We start from the raw sequence: 20,258 nt of genomic DNA on the forward strand, positions 1-20,258 counted from the left end.
GTCACCGAAGAAAAGCTACAGAGACCACCAAGCCAAAGACAACGCAAGTCTTGACAAAGAAAGGGGATTCAGGCAATCCATTTCAAGAAACCCATTTCAAGCTCATACACCTCAGGTGAAAGGGGACCCAGATAACAGCACATAAAAATATTTTTAAAAACAAAGGAGGTTGGAGCATTTAAAATGCTTTGAAATTAATGCTTTATTATTAAAAGGAGTGCTTATAACATCAAACATTTTGGCAAAGCATTTTAATAAAAATACATTTAGCTATTTCCATTTTATGGACAGTTTAAAAAAATAAAAATAGGCAATATCTAAAACCTTTACACACAGTAAAAGGGATAAAATCTCTTTTGCCCTATTCCTCCCTGAGTGCATACATGACATCGTCCTGGCTGAGGTTCAGTCGCACCCGCATGTGAAGGTATTTATTGCTGGCCTCCAACAGCAGGAGCCTGGAGGCACCGAGTCTGGAGCAAATGGCCATCATTTCTGACACAGTGGGCCTCTGCATCCCTTCAATCCTGCACAGAGCCATGTGCTGGTGGTACACCTGTGGAAAAAGAGAAAAGGACACAGGTCATGTTTACATCCTGCTGCAACCGAGTACACCCAGGTGATAAAGAGGAGCTGCTTCCTTCCCTCCACATCGATGGCAGGGGAGATAAAACTGGCTCCAGCCTGTTCACATGAAATGCACACGCTGCTGTTCCTTGACAAAGTCCTAACAGTTTGTGCCGGAAGTAACAATTCCAAGCTATGGTTTCCTTTTTAATACCGCCAAAAATCAGAACATATAGCAACCTACCTTTTCTGTTATTTTTTAATTAGATCATTTATCTGTTACTGCCTCTTCTCCCCTGGACTGTGCAGACTGAAGCTTTTTGAGGAGTAAAAACCCCAGGCGGTAGCATTAAATTAGGCTCTACACCTGGCCTGGGCAGCCAAGCCCCAAATTACCTTGCCATCATATTGTCTTCCATCAAATTTTAGGAATAAAACCCCAAGTATTTAAATATTTACACTTTTGTCTGATAATTTTGACAGCGCCCCTCTCTTTTTAAGAGAAAAAATAAGAATACTCTGAAGCACGAACATACCTGTTGAACTGTTGCCTCTTCAACTCCTGCCCTGCGAAACTCTGCTAAAATTGCTTTCAAAAAGATTTGCTCGTGCAATGAGGCATTCCTGAGTGGAAAAACCAAACAGACAAAAATCAGCTTGCGAAGTTTAGAACTTGAGAAACATCAGGAAGGGAAACTGCTTGGTAACTACATATTTAAATGCAGGTTGTTTTTCTACCCCAGTTTATTTCAGCCATTTTATTCCAGCCTGCAACTCTGGCGCCACAAGAGATGTTTTTGAATAAACAGCGCAGTGAAAGAGACACAAAGCAAAGCAGTTCCTCTGAGAATTGTACCTGATTGCATTTATATATGGTGATGAGAACATTTCATCTATGGCCTCGGTGACATGGGCCATCCCGACTATCTCAGGGCTTCTCTTTGGCTCGGCAAACTCGCAGATCTCTGTGGCCCTCCTGCAGATATCGAGGCAGCGCCGGGCGTCACCCGACAGCGCAGCGACCTGGAAGGACACAGGACAGCTTTGGAGCAAAACTTCCCTCAAGTTCACAAAAGAGTTCAGCAAGAATCAGTAGACAAACAAAACCCAATCACCCTGAGTGCCCAACAGGAGAGCAGTTGTCACTCTGAGCTGCTAGATTCTAAATAACCATCTTATTGACCAAAACCAACAGCCTCATCCGGGCATCACACCCCCACCCTGAACTGGGCTTCACAAATTCAAGGCTAAACGTTTTTTCTCAAAGAAAAAAAAAATTAAAGGTGAGAAATTCACTTCAACACCAAAAGTTTTCAGAGATACCACTTTAATTACCAGTAAAGATCCTTACCACAATCCAGGTTCATGCCTGGGGGCATAACACCAAAAACCTCCCCAGTTTTTCCACATTCATCATAATATTAAGAGTACACTAATAATTTTATTAGGTCTCAAAGAAATATAGTGATAGTGAATTTTACATTTACGAGTGCCTGAAAAATATTTAGGTGTCTGAAATTTCTGAAACAAAATACTTCCTTTCACTTGTGCTTTATAATTTTAATAAAGCTATGAACTTTCACTAGATATACTATTGGTCTAGTTTTCACAGTAGATGCTGGTAACAAACAGCCCTAGAACTCAGTTAGAGCTAAGAATGAGAAACCCTTTAGAAAATCTAATTGTAAGTTACATTCCTAGATTTTCTGAAGAAAAATCATACTAGAAAAAACACTGCAATTATTCAGTCTATATCATTGCTATTATTCCTACAAAAAGGTGGTTCCTTCCTAACAAAACATATTTACTTCTGACACGTTATTATTAGGGTTTTTTTATCCTACCATGATGTTGGATGTTCTGACAATTTTAATAGATTAATTTAATATATGGTTGCTGACATACCACATTAACAATGACCACATCTCAATTTGAGAAGCTACTGATCCCCAATGCATTATTTATTTTTTTTGTACAACTGAGTATTAAGACTTGCAAACAGAACAGGTACTATCTATTATGAAAGGCATTAAGCATCTTGAAAAGGAAGATTAACATGGATATTTCCACTGCCACTGGCATACTATTTTTTCAAGAAGATCCAATGACTCACATTATGCCAAACACTGGAGAAATCTGACATCTTATCACTATGCATTATCACGACTCTTGCTGTCATGCCTCCAGCTCTTGGAATGTACTGCTGCCTTCACAAAGTGGGTGGGAAAAACAAGGCCACTGCTTTAGCAATGTTTTCTGAGAAAGTACCCTGAATAATGTATGATCTGCTACTTGTGCCCCACTTGTCTCCCATACAGGAAACAACCACAGAACCAAGCCCAACTACTGTTACAAAACTCTCTCTTCTGCCCTCCCACTCTTTACCAAGAGCAAAATGAAGAACTTGTATTTGCTCTGTGCTTACCTTTCTGGAAACCAGCTGAATTGCATCCTCTTCAAATGCCTTCACATCCTTCAGTCTGGATGAAATAATGTGCTGTAACTGTTTGTAGGTGTAGGGCTGGAAGGCCATTCTGGTGAGGCCCTAAAGTAAATGACACAACATAGGGAGAAGCGTTTGCAGTGCTGGAAAACTCCCAACTGCTCAAGCATGGCCTGTATGGTTAAGTCTTACTTTCTCTGGTAAGAGCAATCGGTTTTTCACATCCTTTCCCTCCAAGTGATGTGCTTTAATCAATCATACTTGTGAAATGAATGTACAAATCCACAAAAGTGTGACTCAGTGAGGACCACTGGCTGGACATCCCTGCTGAAAGGCCCAAGGAGCAAGTGCAGCTGCTATTAGAATTCAAATTTCTCTTATAAAACTTTTAAACAAATCACACCCCCCCCCGTACAAAACTATTTTGATTACAACTCTTTACACGTTATTTTTTAATACTGTAGCAGCAGCAGCTGTGAAAAAATATTCATCTCTCCTTTAGCAAATCTGTCTGAGTGTATACAGTCTCACTATTGACTTCATGTTAGCAATTCTTCAGCCAAGAATTAAAAATCCTCTTATGGCTCAAGCTAATAAGAACTGCTCTCAGATGAGGACAAATCTGTGTTTCAGATGGTGCACTGCCTTTCACATTCTGCAGGAGGCCTTGTATTTCTTATGCAAAATTCTTCTCCCTTGTGACTCTGTGGACTCAGCTGATCTGAAGTGGGTTTAGCAATTCACACTCCGGGGAGCTATTTTGGAGTCACAGAAGGATGGAGGCACAGAGCACTGTTTTTGCAAATCACTCCTCAGAACAGTGATGAAGAAATGACCCAGGAAAACATATTCAACACAGGTGCAGAGTGCACCCAACTTTCTGTCCAACGGGATCCAACAAGATCCACCAGCTGATGATGGCAAACAGAGAAGTAACTAGGTGCCTGGAATTAAAGGGGAAAGAGCCAGGGAAACCAGAGCTCTAGAGTAAGCAGCTTAACCATGAAGCACAGCATTTGATTATCCAGATCTTTATATATTTAAAAAGACATCAGTTTTAATTCATTCTTACACAGTGTACTTACAGAGCATAACATCTCATTAAGCAAGGCTCCTAAACTTACCTTGCCAAGATTTACGTGTTCATTATCAGCCCTCTGAAGAGGGAATTATAAAAACCATTGTTCACTCTCTGATATAACCAATCCTACCTTTGTCCTGCATTACTTTTGATTGCATCCAGTATTTAACCTGTTCTCATTTTAGGGCATAGGAACAGAATTGCTGGGACATACCAGCCTGCTGGCGACTCTGTTCATCATGATCCTCTCTGGCAGGTCCATGGTGTTGGCAATGGCCAGAATGATTAACTTGGAGTGCTTTTGGGTGGGCCAGTCAAACAAGTTGTACATCACGTTCTGTTTGCGGGTCCACAGCAGATCAAGCTGCAGAGACACAACAAGAACAATCAGACTGGAAAGGAATGGCTTCTTATTTACAACACCTGATGGGGAGGGGAGGTTGAGAGAACTAACTCTGCCACTTCTCATATGATCCTGAACAAGCTGCCTCTGTTGTGTTTCCTTTCTCCTTTTACTAGTAGGGCTGCATTTTCTGAATTAGGGCTCTAATCTCTTTTGGAAAAGCACAGTCCTATAGATGCTTGAATAGCATTAACCACAGCAGAATGATTAAACAGCTGGAGTTTTTAAACACTGCTGTGACACTAATACTACATCTGACAAGATTCAAAAGACCCTGCATGTGAGAACCTGAAGCTTACAGCAAAAATAAGAGTGCATTTGATTATTATTTGAGGCATTTCGAAACTGGATATGACTGATTTCACTGTAGAGTTTTCTCACTGGAAAATGAGCAGCTTCCAGACAAAATGCAGCAGAATTCTGTGGTATTTAGAACTTGACATAACTACTCATTCCATGTCTTGGATCAAAACAAAACATAAAACCGATGTGAAATCCAAGGCAGAGAACAATATGGCAAAAGGATACTTAGCCTTTTTAGGAAGCTGAATTTCACTGGGTAAGAGGAACTTGTGTGTTCTCTCTCCTAAGTCTGTTCCTTTGAGATATGATACACTCAAAACATGCCTAATTTGTCTTTTTTCCATCCTCCAAAAACTCCTTTCTTACGATATTTCAAGGGAAGAAAACACGGGATTTTTTGTCTCACCTCATCCACTATGAGCACTGTGGTTTTCCTCTTGGGCCCAGGTGTATTGAACAGTTTTGCCAACAGTACTGCAGCATGGGTTGCTGTCACCTTCTGACCTGTCAGTAACTGGACAAGGATCAAACAATGTTGCAGGTTAATCACACCAACATTTATTTCCTATTCAGTTTTACCTTTCTCTAACAATCAACACCAAGCATCTGGAATTTTTTTTCCACTGGGGTGTAAAAAACAGAAAAAGTGGCTCATAAGACACTCAGGTCTACCAGGAACTGTCCATGAAGGAGAATAGAAAAAAAACAATACATAGCTAAAAAGAAACACCATTGGAATTTTCTGGAATTTGTCTTCAAATCATTAAGAAATCCTGAACCCAGTCTCAGAGAACTCCAAACCCAGCATATCTCAAGGGTGTCTCGAACACACACACCTACTTAAAACCTAAGTCAGTTGACAAGAATTGCCTGACTTCAGTAATCTTGAACTCCCATTAAATTACTCATGAATCATCATCAGGATCTAGAACTTAACTTATTCCACTCTAAGCTAAATAAAACCCTTCAATACCTTCTGCAACAATCTACGTGGCAGAACAGATGAGCTGACCTCTTCCCTTGCAGGTCCAAAGATATCCAGAAATTAAAGCATGACATTTCAAAATTACACTATATATGCTGAATAAATTATTCATCAGAGTTCAGAGTCTCCATAAAGCAAAATGAAGATTGCATTTGAAAATTGTATTTCTTTTCTAGAATCCTGTATCAACTGACCTGAGATTTCATAATTATTAAACAGGTCAGAGCATGACAATAATGTATAATCTGTACTTGAATGATGTTTCCAATTCAATCAGGATGGTCTGAATCTGTCATACAAAGCAGTTGGATCCCAGAGAATCCTGATCTACAGCTCTGGAACTCTGTATCCAATACACCAAAGAGAGTTCTGTTTGTTGTGGTGGAACTACACCCCGCCTTTAACCTTATCTCTATCATCTGTCAAGGGCTTCCTGTGCCTGTACCTTCTCTCTACATTTCCATCTGACAGTGAGGCAACTGCAGGAGGGAACACTCCAGGATTTGTTTTAGTCATGCAAAGAAACATCAGCAAACTGGAGCTCAAGACTGACCTGCAGCAAGAGATGCAGCAAAAGCAGCAGCAGCCTGGCTCTTGGCCAGAGTACTTGGATAAGAGCTGAGGTAAAGGCACAGGATAAATAAGTGGTTCATATGACTATGGACTCCCCTGAGGGATATTTAAATGGGCTTGCTTAGAGTTCAGGACCCATGGGGGGCAACAGCTTTCACTTCCAAATGCCTATTCCTTATTAATTTTAAAATCTTATGCTGAATGAGATAAGAACAAAGAATGTTAAAATACATTAACACTACCATGAGAAAAGGTAATTGTCAGGAAGCCTTTCACTGTGCTGAAGAAACACAGTGACCCGGCCTCAATAAATCCCTCTGCAAGAAACTGTCTATGCTGGTTTGAGGAAAGGATGCAAATATAGTAATTTAACTCCCAACTACGAGAAGAGGGATATTAGAACACTGTATGCCACTACCTGCTCAAAAAGATTTCAGACTTAAATAAATGGAGCAGAAGTTTATATGAAAATGGAATAGATGCTGCAGGAAATGATTTCATTTCCAGGTCACTTGTTTTAAGTTAGCCTAGACTGACAGAGCTCTTGAGCAGTTTCTGTCTAATGCCTACTGGGTGATCTTAATCCAGGCCTCAGAAGGTTAATTCACACCCATGTAACATAAGCACATTTGGTAGTCCCAGTTGGACACTGCAGACTGGTTTGTTATGGATATCAGAAACACACTTTTGTTGACAGACAGTCCTTCTGTAGCTGAATTGCCATTATGACAGACCAATTAACCATAAGGACCCCCTTAGTAATTATTCCACTGCTACACTGACTTTCAGAGTTGTCATCCTAGTGGCTGTTTAAGCACACATGTGAAGAAAAAATTACAAAATGGGAAAATTTATAAAAACAAGCTGGTTTAGATTTTTCTTAAACCTGACTGGATGTAATAAAGCAGGCTACTTCCCAGCCACTACCCTTATGCAGCAGAAAGCAAAACAGTTCAAGAAGTTGGCCAAGGCTTTAAGTCAATTATTTTCTAACGTGCTCTAAGATAAAAACAGTCTCTCAGAGGGACTTGGAAATATTGATAAGTGCCTCGATACTGGAACACATCGAGGATCTAATGGCAAGGCACAAAATCTCCTCTTTCAAACCAGAGAGCCCCTGACAAGGCTTTACTCACCTCTAGGATCTGCACATAAGCTTGGTGAGGGTCTGTCAGCTTCATGCCGTTGATCTCCACCAACTGGAAGGGTGGCAGTTCATCATTTTCTGCAGCTTGCTGAAGGCAGCGAATCACTTCATGAACAGTTGCAGTTTTACCTGTTCCAGGCACTCCAGAAATGTACATGCACCTACAGCAGGAGAACAGCAGCCTGAGCAAAATGGTAACACTCTTGTGATGAATGAGCTGGAGTTCCTGGCCTCTGACATGAGTCTTGAGTATTCCTCTGTCACTTCAGGCAATTCTCTATATTTCAGCAAACTGGAACATGTAACAGACTGGAGGATCATGAGGATTTTTATTATTCCTGAAGCAATTAACGATCTAAAATACTTTATAAATGTAATTTACCTCTTTTAAAAAAAATAAATGGTTCCCCAGACATATAAAATCGACTAATTGTATTTTGGCCTTTAATTGTGCAACAAAGAAGCCCACATTATTTCTGTTTCTTCTTAAGGAAGAAAAATATCGGGAAAATTCAATTAGGAACTTTAAACAACGATAACTTGTAGTGTGTATTGTCTGACTGCTTTTATGCCATAGGTAGGTTGGTTACAGTCTCCCAAACTCACCCTCCTGTACCATCAATGAGTTTGCTTTCCACAAAGTTATAGATATCCTGGAATTCTTCCTCACGGCAAGGCAGAGATTCTGGGACAGCAGAAACATGCAGCCTTTTGATTAAAAAAGAAAAAGAAAATTAAAATGGCAGTTCCACCTGAAGGGCCCACTGACATAACAAACAGCCAGATGTGGAGTTTTTCAAATCTCTTTTACATTCTCAAGTCTGAACAGCCTGACAGTCAACGTCAGGTATCTCAAAAGAAACAGCCAGGTCTCTCTATATGCTTTTAATTTATGCAGCAATAAGGATCTAGCTGTTTTAATTCACAAACTATTTGTAAGTCAGTGCAGAGGATAAAACAGTGCAGACTGCTTATAGAAAACTGAGTTTAAAACCTAGTTTGAAAGATATGGTCAATCCCTAATGCCTTTTTTCCCCCTCCAATGTCAAGATCTACAGTGACACCTGTAAAGCTTTTTCAGACACAAAGAGACAAATAGTATACCTTTACAATCTAAAGCTGATAAGACAGGTTAAAATCATCTGAGATTGTAAAAGTAGTATTGTAAATACAACTAGTATTTGTAAATCTAATATTGTGTTGTAAATTAATAAGGGCTCTTCTCATATCATGCATTTTTACCAATCTTATTCAATATGGTAAAGATGACATCCCCTACCTCAGCATAGCTACTGCTGTGCATACCTAACACAAATAAAGATGATTTCCTCCCCTGAGCACAAGTTACCTTAATCTGGCTTCTTCCAGTACACTGGCAGGTTTCTGTGCTGCATGGCTGCGCCTGGGAATTTCGGGAGTGGCATTCCGGGGAGTCTTGGGTGTTCCTGGTAAAGGCTGTAAAGGAGAATTACAACCTCAAACAGATTTCCTACATGCAGCAATTTCTGTGGGAGACTAATGATTCATACAAGTTTCCCAAACATTACTTATGCACAAACTACCTGGGGATGCCAGAGCACAAGATGGACAGAGAAACAGCCTTTGCAAAGGGAATTGCCAAACAAGCCTTATGGTGTTTTCTTCCTAAGAGAAAAAGGAAACTTGAAAGGGGGTGGTGACAAAGCAACTACACCTTGTAACTGTCTGAAGAATTTTCAAGTTGTTAATGCTTTTCTGAAGCACTGTGTTACAAAGTGATCTGGTTCTTAAGAGAGAGCAAGCGAATAGAAACTGATCTATCTGAACTCCACTGTTCAGATAAAAGCCATACAGTATCTTAATTATTCTTCTTTGCTGTGCTTGCAACCTAGTTACACTAGGTTTTTGTGTTACATTCATTTCATTAGACACAGAGTAAAAATGAGCCATTGACACTAATCAGTATTCAGCACCAGGCTAAAGTGCTGAATACAGCCTTAACGAGCCAGGCCTAAGATTTCTGTAACCTGGGATCCCATCTCCATCAGTAGCCAGGACACTACAAGAAACTGCTGATCATGCTCTTTGGTGAGGCCATGATGCTGCAGAGCATCCAAGCCAATATTTTCCCTGTTTACCCAGTTTTTTAATCAACATTGTCACAACATGCAAGTGGTTTATACACTTGCATAACCTACTTATATCAAAGATTAAATTAATCCAGATAATGCTTCATTAAAAGCTAAGGGGTTCAGATACTTAACTGTGGTACACAGGCATCAAGCATTCAATTAACTGGCTCAGAAATAATAAAAATAGCTCTTTCAGATGGAACCTTACAGTTTTCTTTGGGGTCTTTGCAGGAGTGTGAACTGAAGACTTGCTAGAAGATTTTGGAGTGCTGAATATTCTGCTTGATTTAGTTTTCTTTTCTGGTGTACAGGGCACATCCTCCTCCTCCTCCTCTTCCTCGCTACTTGAAGAGTAAGAACTGTCAGAGCTGGACAGATCATCTTCCTGGTTCAACACGCTGTAATAAACAGAAAATAAAAAAATACATACAAATCTAAACACTACAAAGCATCACTGGTACCTTTTCAGCTTTTTCTGCAGTTCTCATAATCAGCAAACCAACGTGTTTTTCACTTGAGCTGCTAATTTTCCATGGCTATTTAACAGCTGGAGGTTTAGAGGAAGTCAGTTTTCTGAAGAACACCATGAGTCAGCTTTATGCTTCTGAAGATAAGACAGTATTTACTCATGCTGCAATTAAGCTGCACTCCTAGAACCGTGTGCATTTCAATGTTACACCAGACAAACTCTCAAGGCTTCTGAATAAGGCCATCTGAATAAGGTATCATGGATGCAAAGCTTACCTGATGTGCTGTGCAATGAGAGCACTTGTTCTCTGTGCACATGTTCTGCGAGAGCGAGGGGTCAGCACAGGGCTCTGAGTGCCCGGTTTCTGATGTCCAACTAAACTGGAAAGAAAGGACACAAAGCTGTTTGTATTTCTTTGCATCACACTTGTAAAGACACACAGAAGGCCTTTCAAACTTCAGGCTCAATTGTTATGGCTGCCAACCCAGCATGAATTCTTATTTGTCATTTACAGATTGGCTATGGCATGGACACTGGCAGCACAATTTCCCCCCTCTTGCACTGTCTCTTCAATATGTCTTCGCCAAGAAAAAAAAACCCACCTACAAAATATTTGCTATACTTGGCAAATATAGCACTGCCAAACTGAAGGGACAGGGGCTCAAAACAGTTGTGGTTTTATTTGGTTTAGAGGTGGGGTTTTTGCCTATTCTTTTTTAAGAGAAAGAAGACAAAAACTATTTCCTTTGGGCCTCTCTTTGATCTGCCCTTATGAATATATTTTTCTCCTTGTGTTTTGATATGCCTTGGTTGTCTTCTTGGTGCTTCTCTCCTCCCCACCACTGAAATATTTTACTGTTAGTACAAAACTTTCCTACTACTTCAAAGGACAGGATGAGATGAATTCCAGATGCTCTAATTATTTGTTGACAGTTCTTGGAGATTTTTTTTAGATCTGTAAATACAGCTGAAACGCCATTACCTTATCAATGAAAGGTAAACATTTTTATGCTATACTGTAATGGACAAAAAAAGAAATGCTAATTCCATTGTCGCATCAGCACCTTTACTCTTGGAAAGGAGGAAAATTACTTATCTCTGGAGTCTTTCATAAATAAATGTATTTTAAGGAGAACTACACGCAAATGGAAATCCTGTAGACAAATATGATAAAAGGGCTCTCACTTACGATATGATGTCATCTTCCACTGTGAAGGTTCTTGGCTTTCTCACTGAAGTCTTTGGCCTTGGGGTAGGGGGACAATCGAATTGTGTCACTGAACCTCTGACAGGGCTCTGCAGTGTCAGATACTGACTTGGATTTATCATTGCTGCAAGGGATCTTTGGCGGTGAGCCTAAAATATCACTTGTGAAAGTCACTTTTCTTTTAGTAGCTGCTGATTCTAATGGCGCTATGGCATCACGGTCATCATCCAAAAGGTCCAAAACTTCACTTCCCAGGAGCCTGCCTTTAGATCTTATGGGACCTGGAAATCAAGAGCAAAATGAACTTTTGTCAAGCTTCATTACGGCTGGTTTGGTTAACTTTCAGAAGATGTGGTACAACTGGCCTGTTATTTGAAGGAGATGGGCATTTCACTCCAGGAACAAGGAAATGGATCAGTAGAAGGCATGCACTTCCCATAAAAAATTACTAAATAGAAGACAGACACATTTGTTGTTTTCTAACTCACCTCCATCACTTACAACTTTACTGAGGTTCCATGTTGAAAATACTGCATGTCACATAGGATCAAATGTGCTCATTCAACCAGCCCAATGGAAACATTTTAGTGCACCATCAGGCAGAAGATTAAAGAAAGGGGGACATTCTGAGGCCAGGTTGGGCACTTCAGTCAACAAGTACTTTAATTTAGAGTTATCAGTTACAAATAAAACATTTGCAACAGCAGTTGGATACACACAGTAAAGTTGCTTGAAATAACAGACAAGACAAACAACTGATGTGCCCAAAAGGCTTGGGCTGATTCCAAAGACCGAACAAGGCAGCTAAAAATACTGATGTTGAATGTTACCACTGTTTAAACCACCTAAAATGGAGAGGCACAGAGCATGCTACATTCAGAACTACCAAATGGAGGGAATATTGCCATATACATACTGCTTAACCTCCAACTTCTTTCCTTGCTGTTGGGGTTTTGATGTCATTGGCCGCTCTCTGTGATTGCCTCTCCTTAGCGAGGGAGACTTGGAAACAGAATGGTTTGACTCAGCATTTTTCGGTTTTGTGGCACTCTGAACAACACTCTCTGTCTCTTTTTTCAGGGGTGTAAGGATGTCTGAAGGAATAAATGGTTCTGACGAGTCCGGGGTGCTGCCTTTTTTCTTCTTGGCTTTCAGCTTAGAGAATGTGTCTGGGGACAAAGCCTTAAAGCATTTCCCATCCCAAGACTGTTTTACGTGTAGAAAGTTTGTTCCTTGTTTAATGCTAATAGGTAGTTCCTCCCCTGGATGTAGTGGTATTACCTGCAAAAAACAGAAAATACCAAAGCACACACACATTAACACTCAGCTATTTTCTATTCACAGATCTTATTTTAACTCATGCAATCCTTCATTATAAAAAGCAACACCTTCACCTACATTTACACCAGCATAAGTTTATTGCACTACAGGACTGTTCCTGTTTCTCTCTTCCCTCTCTGTGCAGAGGGGTTGCAGTACATACCATGATGCTTTTAATGATGGTCTGTGCATCTATATCAGTGTCATAGCCAAGAACTTGGTCAAAAAACACCTCTTGGGAGAAATCTCTCTTTTAAGCAGCTTCCTTTTATTCTGAGGTATCTCTCCATATGACAGAACCACTGCACAACTGCACGTTTGTGCTGAGCACCTGGAACACCGAAGAAGTCAGTGAATGTGAAGAATTTTATTGGCAAGAGTTAGGGCTAGACCTTAATGACTTCAGCCCAAAATGCCTCAAGCATAGAAATCCTCCCTGGTGAGAAAGCATCCAGTAGAGATTGCAATTCCCATTTTCTAAGCTAAATCAATGTTTGAGTCGAGACTTTTAAGGACCAAGACAAACACTATGTAGGGTCTCAACCACAAACACCTGGAGACCAGCTCCAGACCACTGATTCACTATCACAAATGAAGAGGTTCCTTATTTGCATAGATGTCATCTCCTCAAACCCCACTAATTAAAAACAGTGCCATAAAAGGAGAACTGAGACATTTCAGAATTGTTATTTGTAGTGCCAGTGTACTTTTAGAGGCCAGACACATTTTTTTCACTGCTTAACAAACCGTACCTTGTCAAAGATATATAACAAACAGAAAAATCTTGTTTTCAAGGACGTTCCATGTGTTTTTGTTCCAGAATGAAAAGAATCTTCAGTTATGTTACAATAAATATCTGTTAGTAAAAAATAAGCTGGGGTGATATCTATTATGTTTTAAAAAAGGTAAAGAAAATTAGAAAACCTCAAAGTATTATTATGATGGCACAAAAGAACAAAAGCTGTTCAAAGAATCAGACATAGCCAATGAGGAGCTCCCCTTCAGACTCAGACATAGTCTTTGGTATCAACCACCTCCGTGATGATCCTCTCCTATCTAGGAATAAACAAGTAGTCCTAGGAGGGACAGAAGCAACAACCCCATTTGCCAGCCTGTACTTTTTTGTTAATTGCCTGACGTCTAATAAGATGCAACTTCAGGGCTGCAATGCTCTTGCTCCTTTGAATTCTCCAATTTCTAAATCAGCATGAACTCACACTGTCTTCCTCCAGGACCATTTCTTTTAAATTAAACTAAGCAAAAAGACTGTAAAAATATAATGTCCTTAAACTCTGCATTTAGGTATCAAATTTAGCTGAAATTAGTGCCAAATATTTGGGGAGTATGTAAATACAGATGCAACAATTACCAAAGCTTAATTTTCTTAATAAGTTAGGCCCGTGATACATTGTTAATGCTAACTACATTCCCATGAAAAGGTCACTTTAAAACATTTTAACATTTCTCAGATAGAAAGTAAATTGTTATTTCTCTTACCATCTTCATATAAATCCAGGAGTTGTGCTACATAAGGCCGATCTGCATTCACCCCTTCTACTAGAATAAAGTCCCCAAGCTGTATACACGATTCTGTTCTGCTGCTTTCTGAGGTAATAATGATGCCCCTAGAAAGGGATAGACAGGCAGATTAACAGAATTTCATACTCTTCCTAATTCACACATCATTAAACCTGATGGCCAGTCAACTTTACAGCTAGTTATAACCTTTCTTGAAAAGCTTACAATTTAGTTCCCTGATTAGCTTTCATACATATTTCAACTAGACAGCTAACACTTTCACAGATTTAGTTAAATGCTTTCGGTTATACATTATACAATTTATAATTCAAGAGCTTTGTAACAATGTTTTTGTTATATATGTACAGTGTTACAACAAAATGCTCAAAACCTTACTCATATTCTCACTGCCTGCCACTTTAACCTAAACGACGTCAGAAAGGTAAGGAAACATTCATTGATTAAGTTTCCCTGAGCAAGACAGAAAGAAATGTTATTTACTTGTACTGGGAAGTCCTCAGCTTTCTGTCTGAGCTCATGGGTTTCCCATACCAGGAGTAGATAAGTTTGCTTTGCTGCCGGGTGTTCATGATTCCCAAGGAAAAGCTAAAAGAAATAAGCAAACACTTCTTTAAAAAATTATTATTTAAAAGGAAAAGAAGGAAAGATACATAGAAATGACACGAACTCTTTCGGTGTGTAGGAAGAACGTGGTGGTTCGCTCAGAGAAGACCACCTTCCCCAAAGCCGCCAGACACCTCTCTCCGAGGGAGAAGGGAAAAAAGAAGATACTTAGTAGTGAATTTTTACTCAACTCCTAATTAATTCCCCCGCCGCCATGGCGGGGCGGGCTGCGCCCCCCGGAGACTGAACCTCGCTTGTTTTCCACACCTCACTGCGATCGGGTTGGTTTGGTTTGTTTAATTCCTGTTTTCTAAGTAAGAATTTTCCTTGGAAACTCGCAAAGCCCTCGGTGCCGATCACCCCCCGCCCGGCCCAGCCCGTCGGTTCGGAGCGCGGGCAGCGCTGTCTCAGGGGGGACTGTGCCCCGCGGCGGGCGGCGCATGGCGGCACAGGGGACAGTGTCCGCCGGCTCGGACACCGAGAGGCTTCGCCACCACCACAGAGCCCCTAACCCGCTCACCGCCCGCACAGAGCCCCAAGCCCGCCAGACCCCCTCGCAGAACGGGTAAGGCTGGAAGGGACCACATTCACTCATCCGGTCCCTCCCTGCTTCAGCAGGGTCATCCCAGAGCACGTTGCACAGGACTGCGTTCAGACCTGTCTGGGATATCTCCAGCGAGGGAGACTCCCCACGTTCCCCAGGCAGCCCATCGCGGTGCGCGGTAACCCCCATGGGACACGCATCCCCCCTCTGTCCCCTCACAGCCCCAACTCACCACAGTCCTTCCACAACTCCCGCCAGCGCCGCGATGGAACTTCGCGCCACAGGCGAGGGAAGCTCCGCCCCCCGGCCGCGCGTGCGCACGGGGCGGGGGGGTGCCGCCATGTTTGTGGCGGGCTGCCCGCAGGTAAGATGGCGGCCGGTGGCCGCGCCCCGGAGGCGGAAGGTGCCTGAACCCCTCAGGGGAGGGGAGTTCGGAGTTCGAGGCTGAGCTCGGGGTCGGGAGCGGGGCTGTGCAGCCGCGACCATGGCTAACCGCACGGTGAAGGACGCGCACAGCATCCACGGCACCAACCCGCAGTACTTGGTGGAGAAGATCATCCGCACGCGCATCTACGAGTCCAAGTACTGGAAGGAGGAGTGTTTCGGCCTCACGGGTATGGCGGGCGGGCCGGGGCGGGCCGGGGGGCCCGGCGGGAGCTGCTACTGACGGCCTGTCCCGTCCCTGTCGCAGCCGAGCTGGTGGTGGACAAGGCCATGGAGCTGAAGTACGTGGGGGGGGTCTATGGAGGGAACATCAAGCCCACGCCCTTCTTGTGCCTGACGCTGAAGATGCTGCAGATCCAGCCCGAGAAGGACATCATCGTGGAGTTCATAAAAAACGAGGACTTCAAGTAAGTTGTAGCACGATTTTTCCCGTTATTTTATGCTGTTGTAATGAGCATCTATCCAAAACAGCCGGGAATACCTCAGTGCAGGGTTTAGCTTTTATTGGGCCCTGATAAACTTGCTCAAAACCAAGTCTTTCCTCTTACTTTTGAAACTGCTCACCTTGTCATTTGTGTTTAGAGTGGCTTGCACTCGTGGTATGTGCATCTGCTTGAAGTATGTGCAACAAGGTACATAAAGGGAGCCACGTTAATATAATTTTTTCTTCAGTATTTCTTTCATTTTTATCAGTGATGATACACCCATACAGACATTTTATTTATTTATATATATATATATATATATATACATACATATATATACACACACACGCACTTGACTACATGTATTTTTCATAAATTTGAACATGTGAAGGAGGAAATTTAAATGGCTGTGTATTCTATTTAGTGTACTGATTCTTCTCAGAAACTTATGGGAAAAACTCTTCTTTTATCCAAACTGCTAACTGTGCAAAAAGCCCAGGTCCATGAGGAGGTTTCCTTTCCAGGTATGTCCGAATGCTTGGAGCGCTGTACATGAGGCTGACAGGCACTGCCATCGACTGCTACAAGTACCTGGAACCACTATACAACGACTATAGAAAAATAAAGAGTCAGAACAGAAATGGGGGTAAGAACTCCTACTTAGCTGTGTGTTCTTAGTAACTCGTTTGTTCAACTATCATGCTAGATAAAAGTAAATGTTCTGTTTAGCAATATAAACTTAAACAATTGTGGCATAACCAGCCCACTTGACATAAACTGTCTGGAGTGTTTCATCTTTACTCTAGCCACTAACCTTGTCTCTTAAATGCTGTTTTTCACCCTCAGAATTTGAGCTGATGCATGTGGATGAGTTCATTGATGAGCTGCTCCATGAGGAACGTGTGTGCGATATCATTCTGCCTCGACTGCAGGTTGGGGAAAGTAGATGGCTATGGAATTCTTAACTGCATCAGGTTCAGTAGCTGTATCAGTTACTGGCTTGTTGTATAAGCTATGGATGCTTCCTCAGGTGTTTGTTCTTACTTGGGTTATGTTGGATAAAGTTGCCATTTCTCCTAGAAACGGTATGTTCTGGAAGAAGCTGAGCAACTCGAGCCTCGTGTTAGTGCTCTGGAAGAAGACATGGATGATGTAGAATCTAGTGAGGAGGAAGAAGAGGAAGATGAAAAGGTTGGTGAACTATTTTGGAAAGGGATAGTTAAAGCGGAACCACTTTAGAACACTTTATGGTCTACAATAAATATTTGAGGGGAGGCACCAGGAGGCTGCTGGCAACTCTTATCTCCCCCCTTATAATATTTTCATATAAGCAGCTTGTGAGGATTTGTTAGATCCTGAAGCAGTTCTTGAATGCTCTGTTTGTTATGCTTTTCTGTCTCCTGAAGTTCACAAATCTGGATCTGTTCTGTGTTAAACATATTTCAGGGAAATTGTTTTACATATATGTGTAATGGAAAGAGCTGAAGGTGATGATGAAAGTTATTATGACCATCACAGTCACTGCTGCTGTAGTTCTTCAGAATCAACAGTATGAGAAGTGGCTGTTTTAATTTCCAGTAGGCAGGTTTAGGCAGAACCACTCACATGAGATACCTGAGGAGGGGCAAGCTTGACTGCATGACTTTTTTCATTTATATTGTTCAGAAATATTTACTGATAGCTAAAAACCTTGATGAAACAAGACTTAAGAGAACCTGCTCCCTCCTTGTTTGCAGCTGGAACGAATACCATCTCCTGACCACCGCCGCAGGGGCTACAGAGACCTGGACAAACCCCGCAGATCTCCCGTTGTGCGGTACAGGCGCAGCCGGAGCAGGTCTCCAAGGAGGTGACGTGACTCTTCCTGAGCAGTGTTTTCACCTATTCTACTGCAGGTGGCTGGAGCACAGAGGTGAAGGTGGCAGTTCAGCCAGAACCTCTCACACATCCCAATTCCTTTAGCTACTTCCTAAAGTAAGGAGTTGCAGTGCACAGCCACACTCAACCCCTCTGCCTGTTTCTCCAGTCCTTCAGTAACTCCTGAATTTACTGGCCAGCATTAGCTAAATTTGACAATACAGTGAGGATGTTAAGGAGACACAAGTGCTTTGTTTTCATGTATGCCAGAGGCTGCAGAGAAAATCCTGGTAATTTCTCTTACTGATAATAAGCCAGGAAAAACTCATCACTAACCTCCCTTGCTCACTGCGTGGGCCAGTCCAGAAGCAGGTCCTTGTGCAGCAGGCCAAGCACACACTAACAGGGGTACGGGAGGCCCTGGTGCTGTTGCCGGAGGATGTGGGAAATGAAACAGCTGGTTCTGCTAACGATTTTTAGTAATTTTTGCTTTTCTCCCCCACTTGCAGGCGAAGTCGCTCTCCAAAGAGAAGAAGGTAGTGTTTTATTCTGTTATTTAATCTTAGAACGGGTGCATTTTTAGCACAACTCTCTTACAAGCGTCTCTCTCTCAGCCCATCACCGCGCCGGGAGAGGCATCGCAGCAAAAGCCCGAGACGGCACCGGAGCAGGTCCAGGGAAAGGCGCCACAGATCCAGATCTAAGTCTCCAGGTATTTCTGTCACTTGCAGATTAACTCTGGCAAGTCTTTATCGGGAGAACATTCACTGCAAGAAAAATGTGTCATGGTATCAAGACATAGCATCAGTGCTTAATCTGGCTGACAAAAGTGCTGGTTACGTGAAAGCACAGCTGGAGAACTCCTTTAACGCACATAAAATTGCCTTGAGCAAGTTTTCACATAACTGCCAGGAGGTTAATTTGAGTGCCTAATTAAGGCTAGGGTTGTTCTGCCATTATCTAGCACACTTGGTCACTAGGAGCAGATTGCATTGGCAAACAAAAAAGAATTCTGGGGCCTGTGGAATTAACTGTACCTTTTTATCTCACAGGGCATCACCGAAGTCACAGACACAGAAGTCATTCCAAATCACCTGAAAGGTAAAGGCCTGACCTATTTCTTAAGGGTATCTGTATTGCTGTAGCAGCTCTTACTTGTCATTTAATCTTGGAGATTGAAGGTGGCTTTACAGTGTTGGAGATCTAGTATTTCACTGAGTACTTTTCTCACTGTTGTAGTCAAGTCACACCATCCATATTTGACTGCAGAAAACACCCCTTACTGCTAAGGCTCACCTTGGTCTTTCAAATGAATTACTAGTACTGTGTCAGAGAGCTTTGTTTTTCTGTTTCAGATCTAAGAAAAGTCACAAAAAGAGTCGTCGAGGGAATGAATGACAAACTAAACCCAGCACACAGTTTAAGGACCTTGAACTGCAGTCTAATGCTGTCCTATCTGCTTTATGGGACAGCTGGATCTGTACTGGCTGCTTTAGCAGCCCATTTCTTCAGTCATTCTCTTGTGTAAGTCTTGTTTTCTGTTAGGATTTTTTTATTAAAAGGAAGTTAAGGATACTTTTTATGTAGTGAGTTAGTCATCCTTGTGATAGAATTTGAGGATTTTTTAAATTGTATTCCTTGAAACCCATGAAAGCTAGTGAAGAGCAATAAAAAAGGTTTGTCTTTCAAGGCTCCTGGCTGTTTCTTTCATCATACTGTGTTTAGATGTTCCCTGTTTGAAGCTGCTTCATTCTCAAATCAAGGTGTTGTGTTCAGTTGCCAAGGAAGTGTCTGTTCCAGTCCCAGACACTGCAGAGCCACCAGCCCTGAGCTATCTCAGAGCTCCAGCATAGGGTGAGGAAGCAAGACTGTCAAAATCCAGTGAGTTTACAGAACTGCTCTCCAACACGCAGCTGTCACAGGTTCCTTTGTAAAAATCACCCTCAAGTTAATCTGCTGCTTCTGCTGCCTCTCAGACAATTTAGAGGGTTCAAGTAGTACAAAGTGCTACATCATTATTGACAGCCTTGTTTCAGGAGCAGGGACTGGCAGGTTTATCCCTGCATTTAGGGCTTAGGGATTCTCATATATTGCCAAGTGAATCCTGACAACTCAAGGATTCAACTCAATTCACGCCCAGTGAATTTATGGAAAGTCCTCTTCAAAATTACTTCCCAGTACAGCATGAATTTTCCAGAGTATCTGCATATTATTTTGCAAAGATAATTAACAGAAAA

At 41.8% G+C, this 20,258-nt stretch overlaps 2 protein-coding genes across 2 annotated transcripts; one reads left to right on the forward strand and one right to left on the reverse strand.

Annotated features, from left to right (window-relative positions):
• Nucleotides 1-184: 184 nt before the first annotated feature.
• Nucleotides 185-15,141, reverse strand: ORC1 (origin recognition complex subunit 1). The gene is given in 21 exon segments (XM_032695934.1): nucleotides 185-556; nucleotides 1,104-1,191; nucleotides 1,424-1,590; nucleotides 2,993-3,112; nucleotides 4,306-4,455; nucleotides 5,204-5,311; nucleotides 7,492-7,663; nucleotides 8,109-8,210; nucleotides 8,851-8,957; nucleotides 9,822-10,011; nucleotides 10,358-10,462; nucleotides 11,272-11,288; nucleotides 11,290-11,570; nucleotides 12,214-12,291; nucleotides 12,294-12,570; nucleotides 12,773-12,852; nucleotides 12,855-12,896; nucleotides 12,899-12,940; nucleotides 14,107-14,234; nucleotides 14,629-14,733; nucleotides 14,943-15,141. Coding segments are annotated over 20 exon segments (2,538 nt in total). The 5' UTR covers nucleotides 14,718-14,733; nucleotides 14,943-15,141; the 3' UTR covers nucleotides 185-361.
• A 485-nt stretch (nucleotides 15,142-15,626) lies between these two features.
• Nucleotides 15,627-19,710, forward strand: PRPF38A (pre-mRNA processing factor 38A). Its single transcript, XM_032695930.1, has 10 exons — nucleotides 15,627-15,909; nucleotides 15,987-16,146; nucleotides 16,689-16,810; nucleotides 17,011-17,096; nucleotides 17,245-17,355; nucleotides 17,901-18,013; nucleotides 18,531-18,557; nucleotides 18,636-18,733; nucleotides 19,074-19,122; nucleotides 19,377-19,710. The coding sequence occupies exons 1-10, from the start codon at nucleotides 15,780-15,782 to the stop codon at nucleotides 19,417-19,419; spliced, it is 939 nt and encodes a 312-aa protein (XP_032551821.1). The 5' UTR covers nucleotides 15,627-15,779; the 3' UTR covers nucleotides 19,420-19,710.
• The last annotated feature ends 548 nt before the right edge of the window (nucleotides 19,711-20,258 follow it).

Source organism: Chiroxiphia lanceolata, chromosome 9 (genome assembly GCF_009829145.1).
Source record: "Chiroxiphia lanceolata isolate bChiLan1 chromosome 9, bChiLan1.pri, whole genome shotgun sequence".
NCBI classification, from domain to species: domain Eukaryota; kingdom Metazoa; phylum Chordata; class Aves; order Passeriformes; family Pipridae; genus Chiroxiphia; species Chiroxiphia lanceolata.

Excerpts from the sequence above, each read along its gene's own strand:
- PRPF38A (XM_032695930.1), top strand. The coding sequence starts at position 15,780 with ATGGCTAACCGCACGGTGAAGGACGCGCACAGCATCCACGGCACCAAC. Across the intron at positions 16,811-17,010 it reads GAGTCAGAACAGAAATGGGG|AATTTGAGCTGATGCATGTG; the intron begins GTAAGAACTCCT and ends TTTCACCCTCAG. Across the intron at positions 19,123-19,376 it reads CATTCCAAATCACCTGAAAG|ATCTAAGAAAAGTCACAAAA; the intron begins GTAAAGGCCTGA and ends TTTCTGTTTCAG.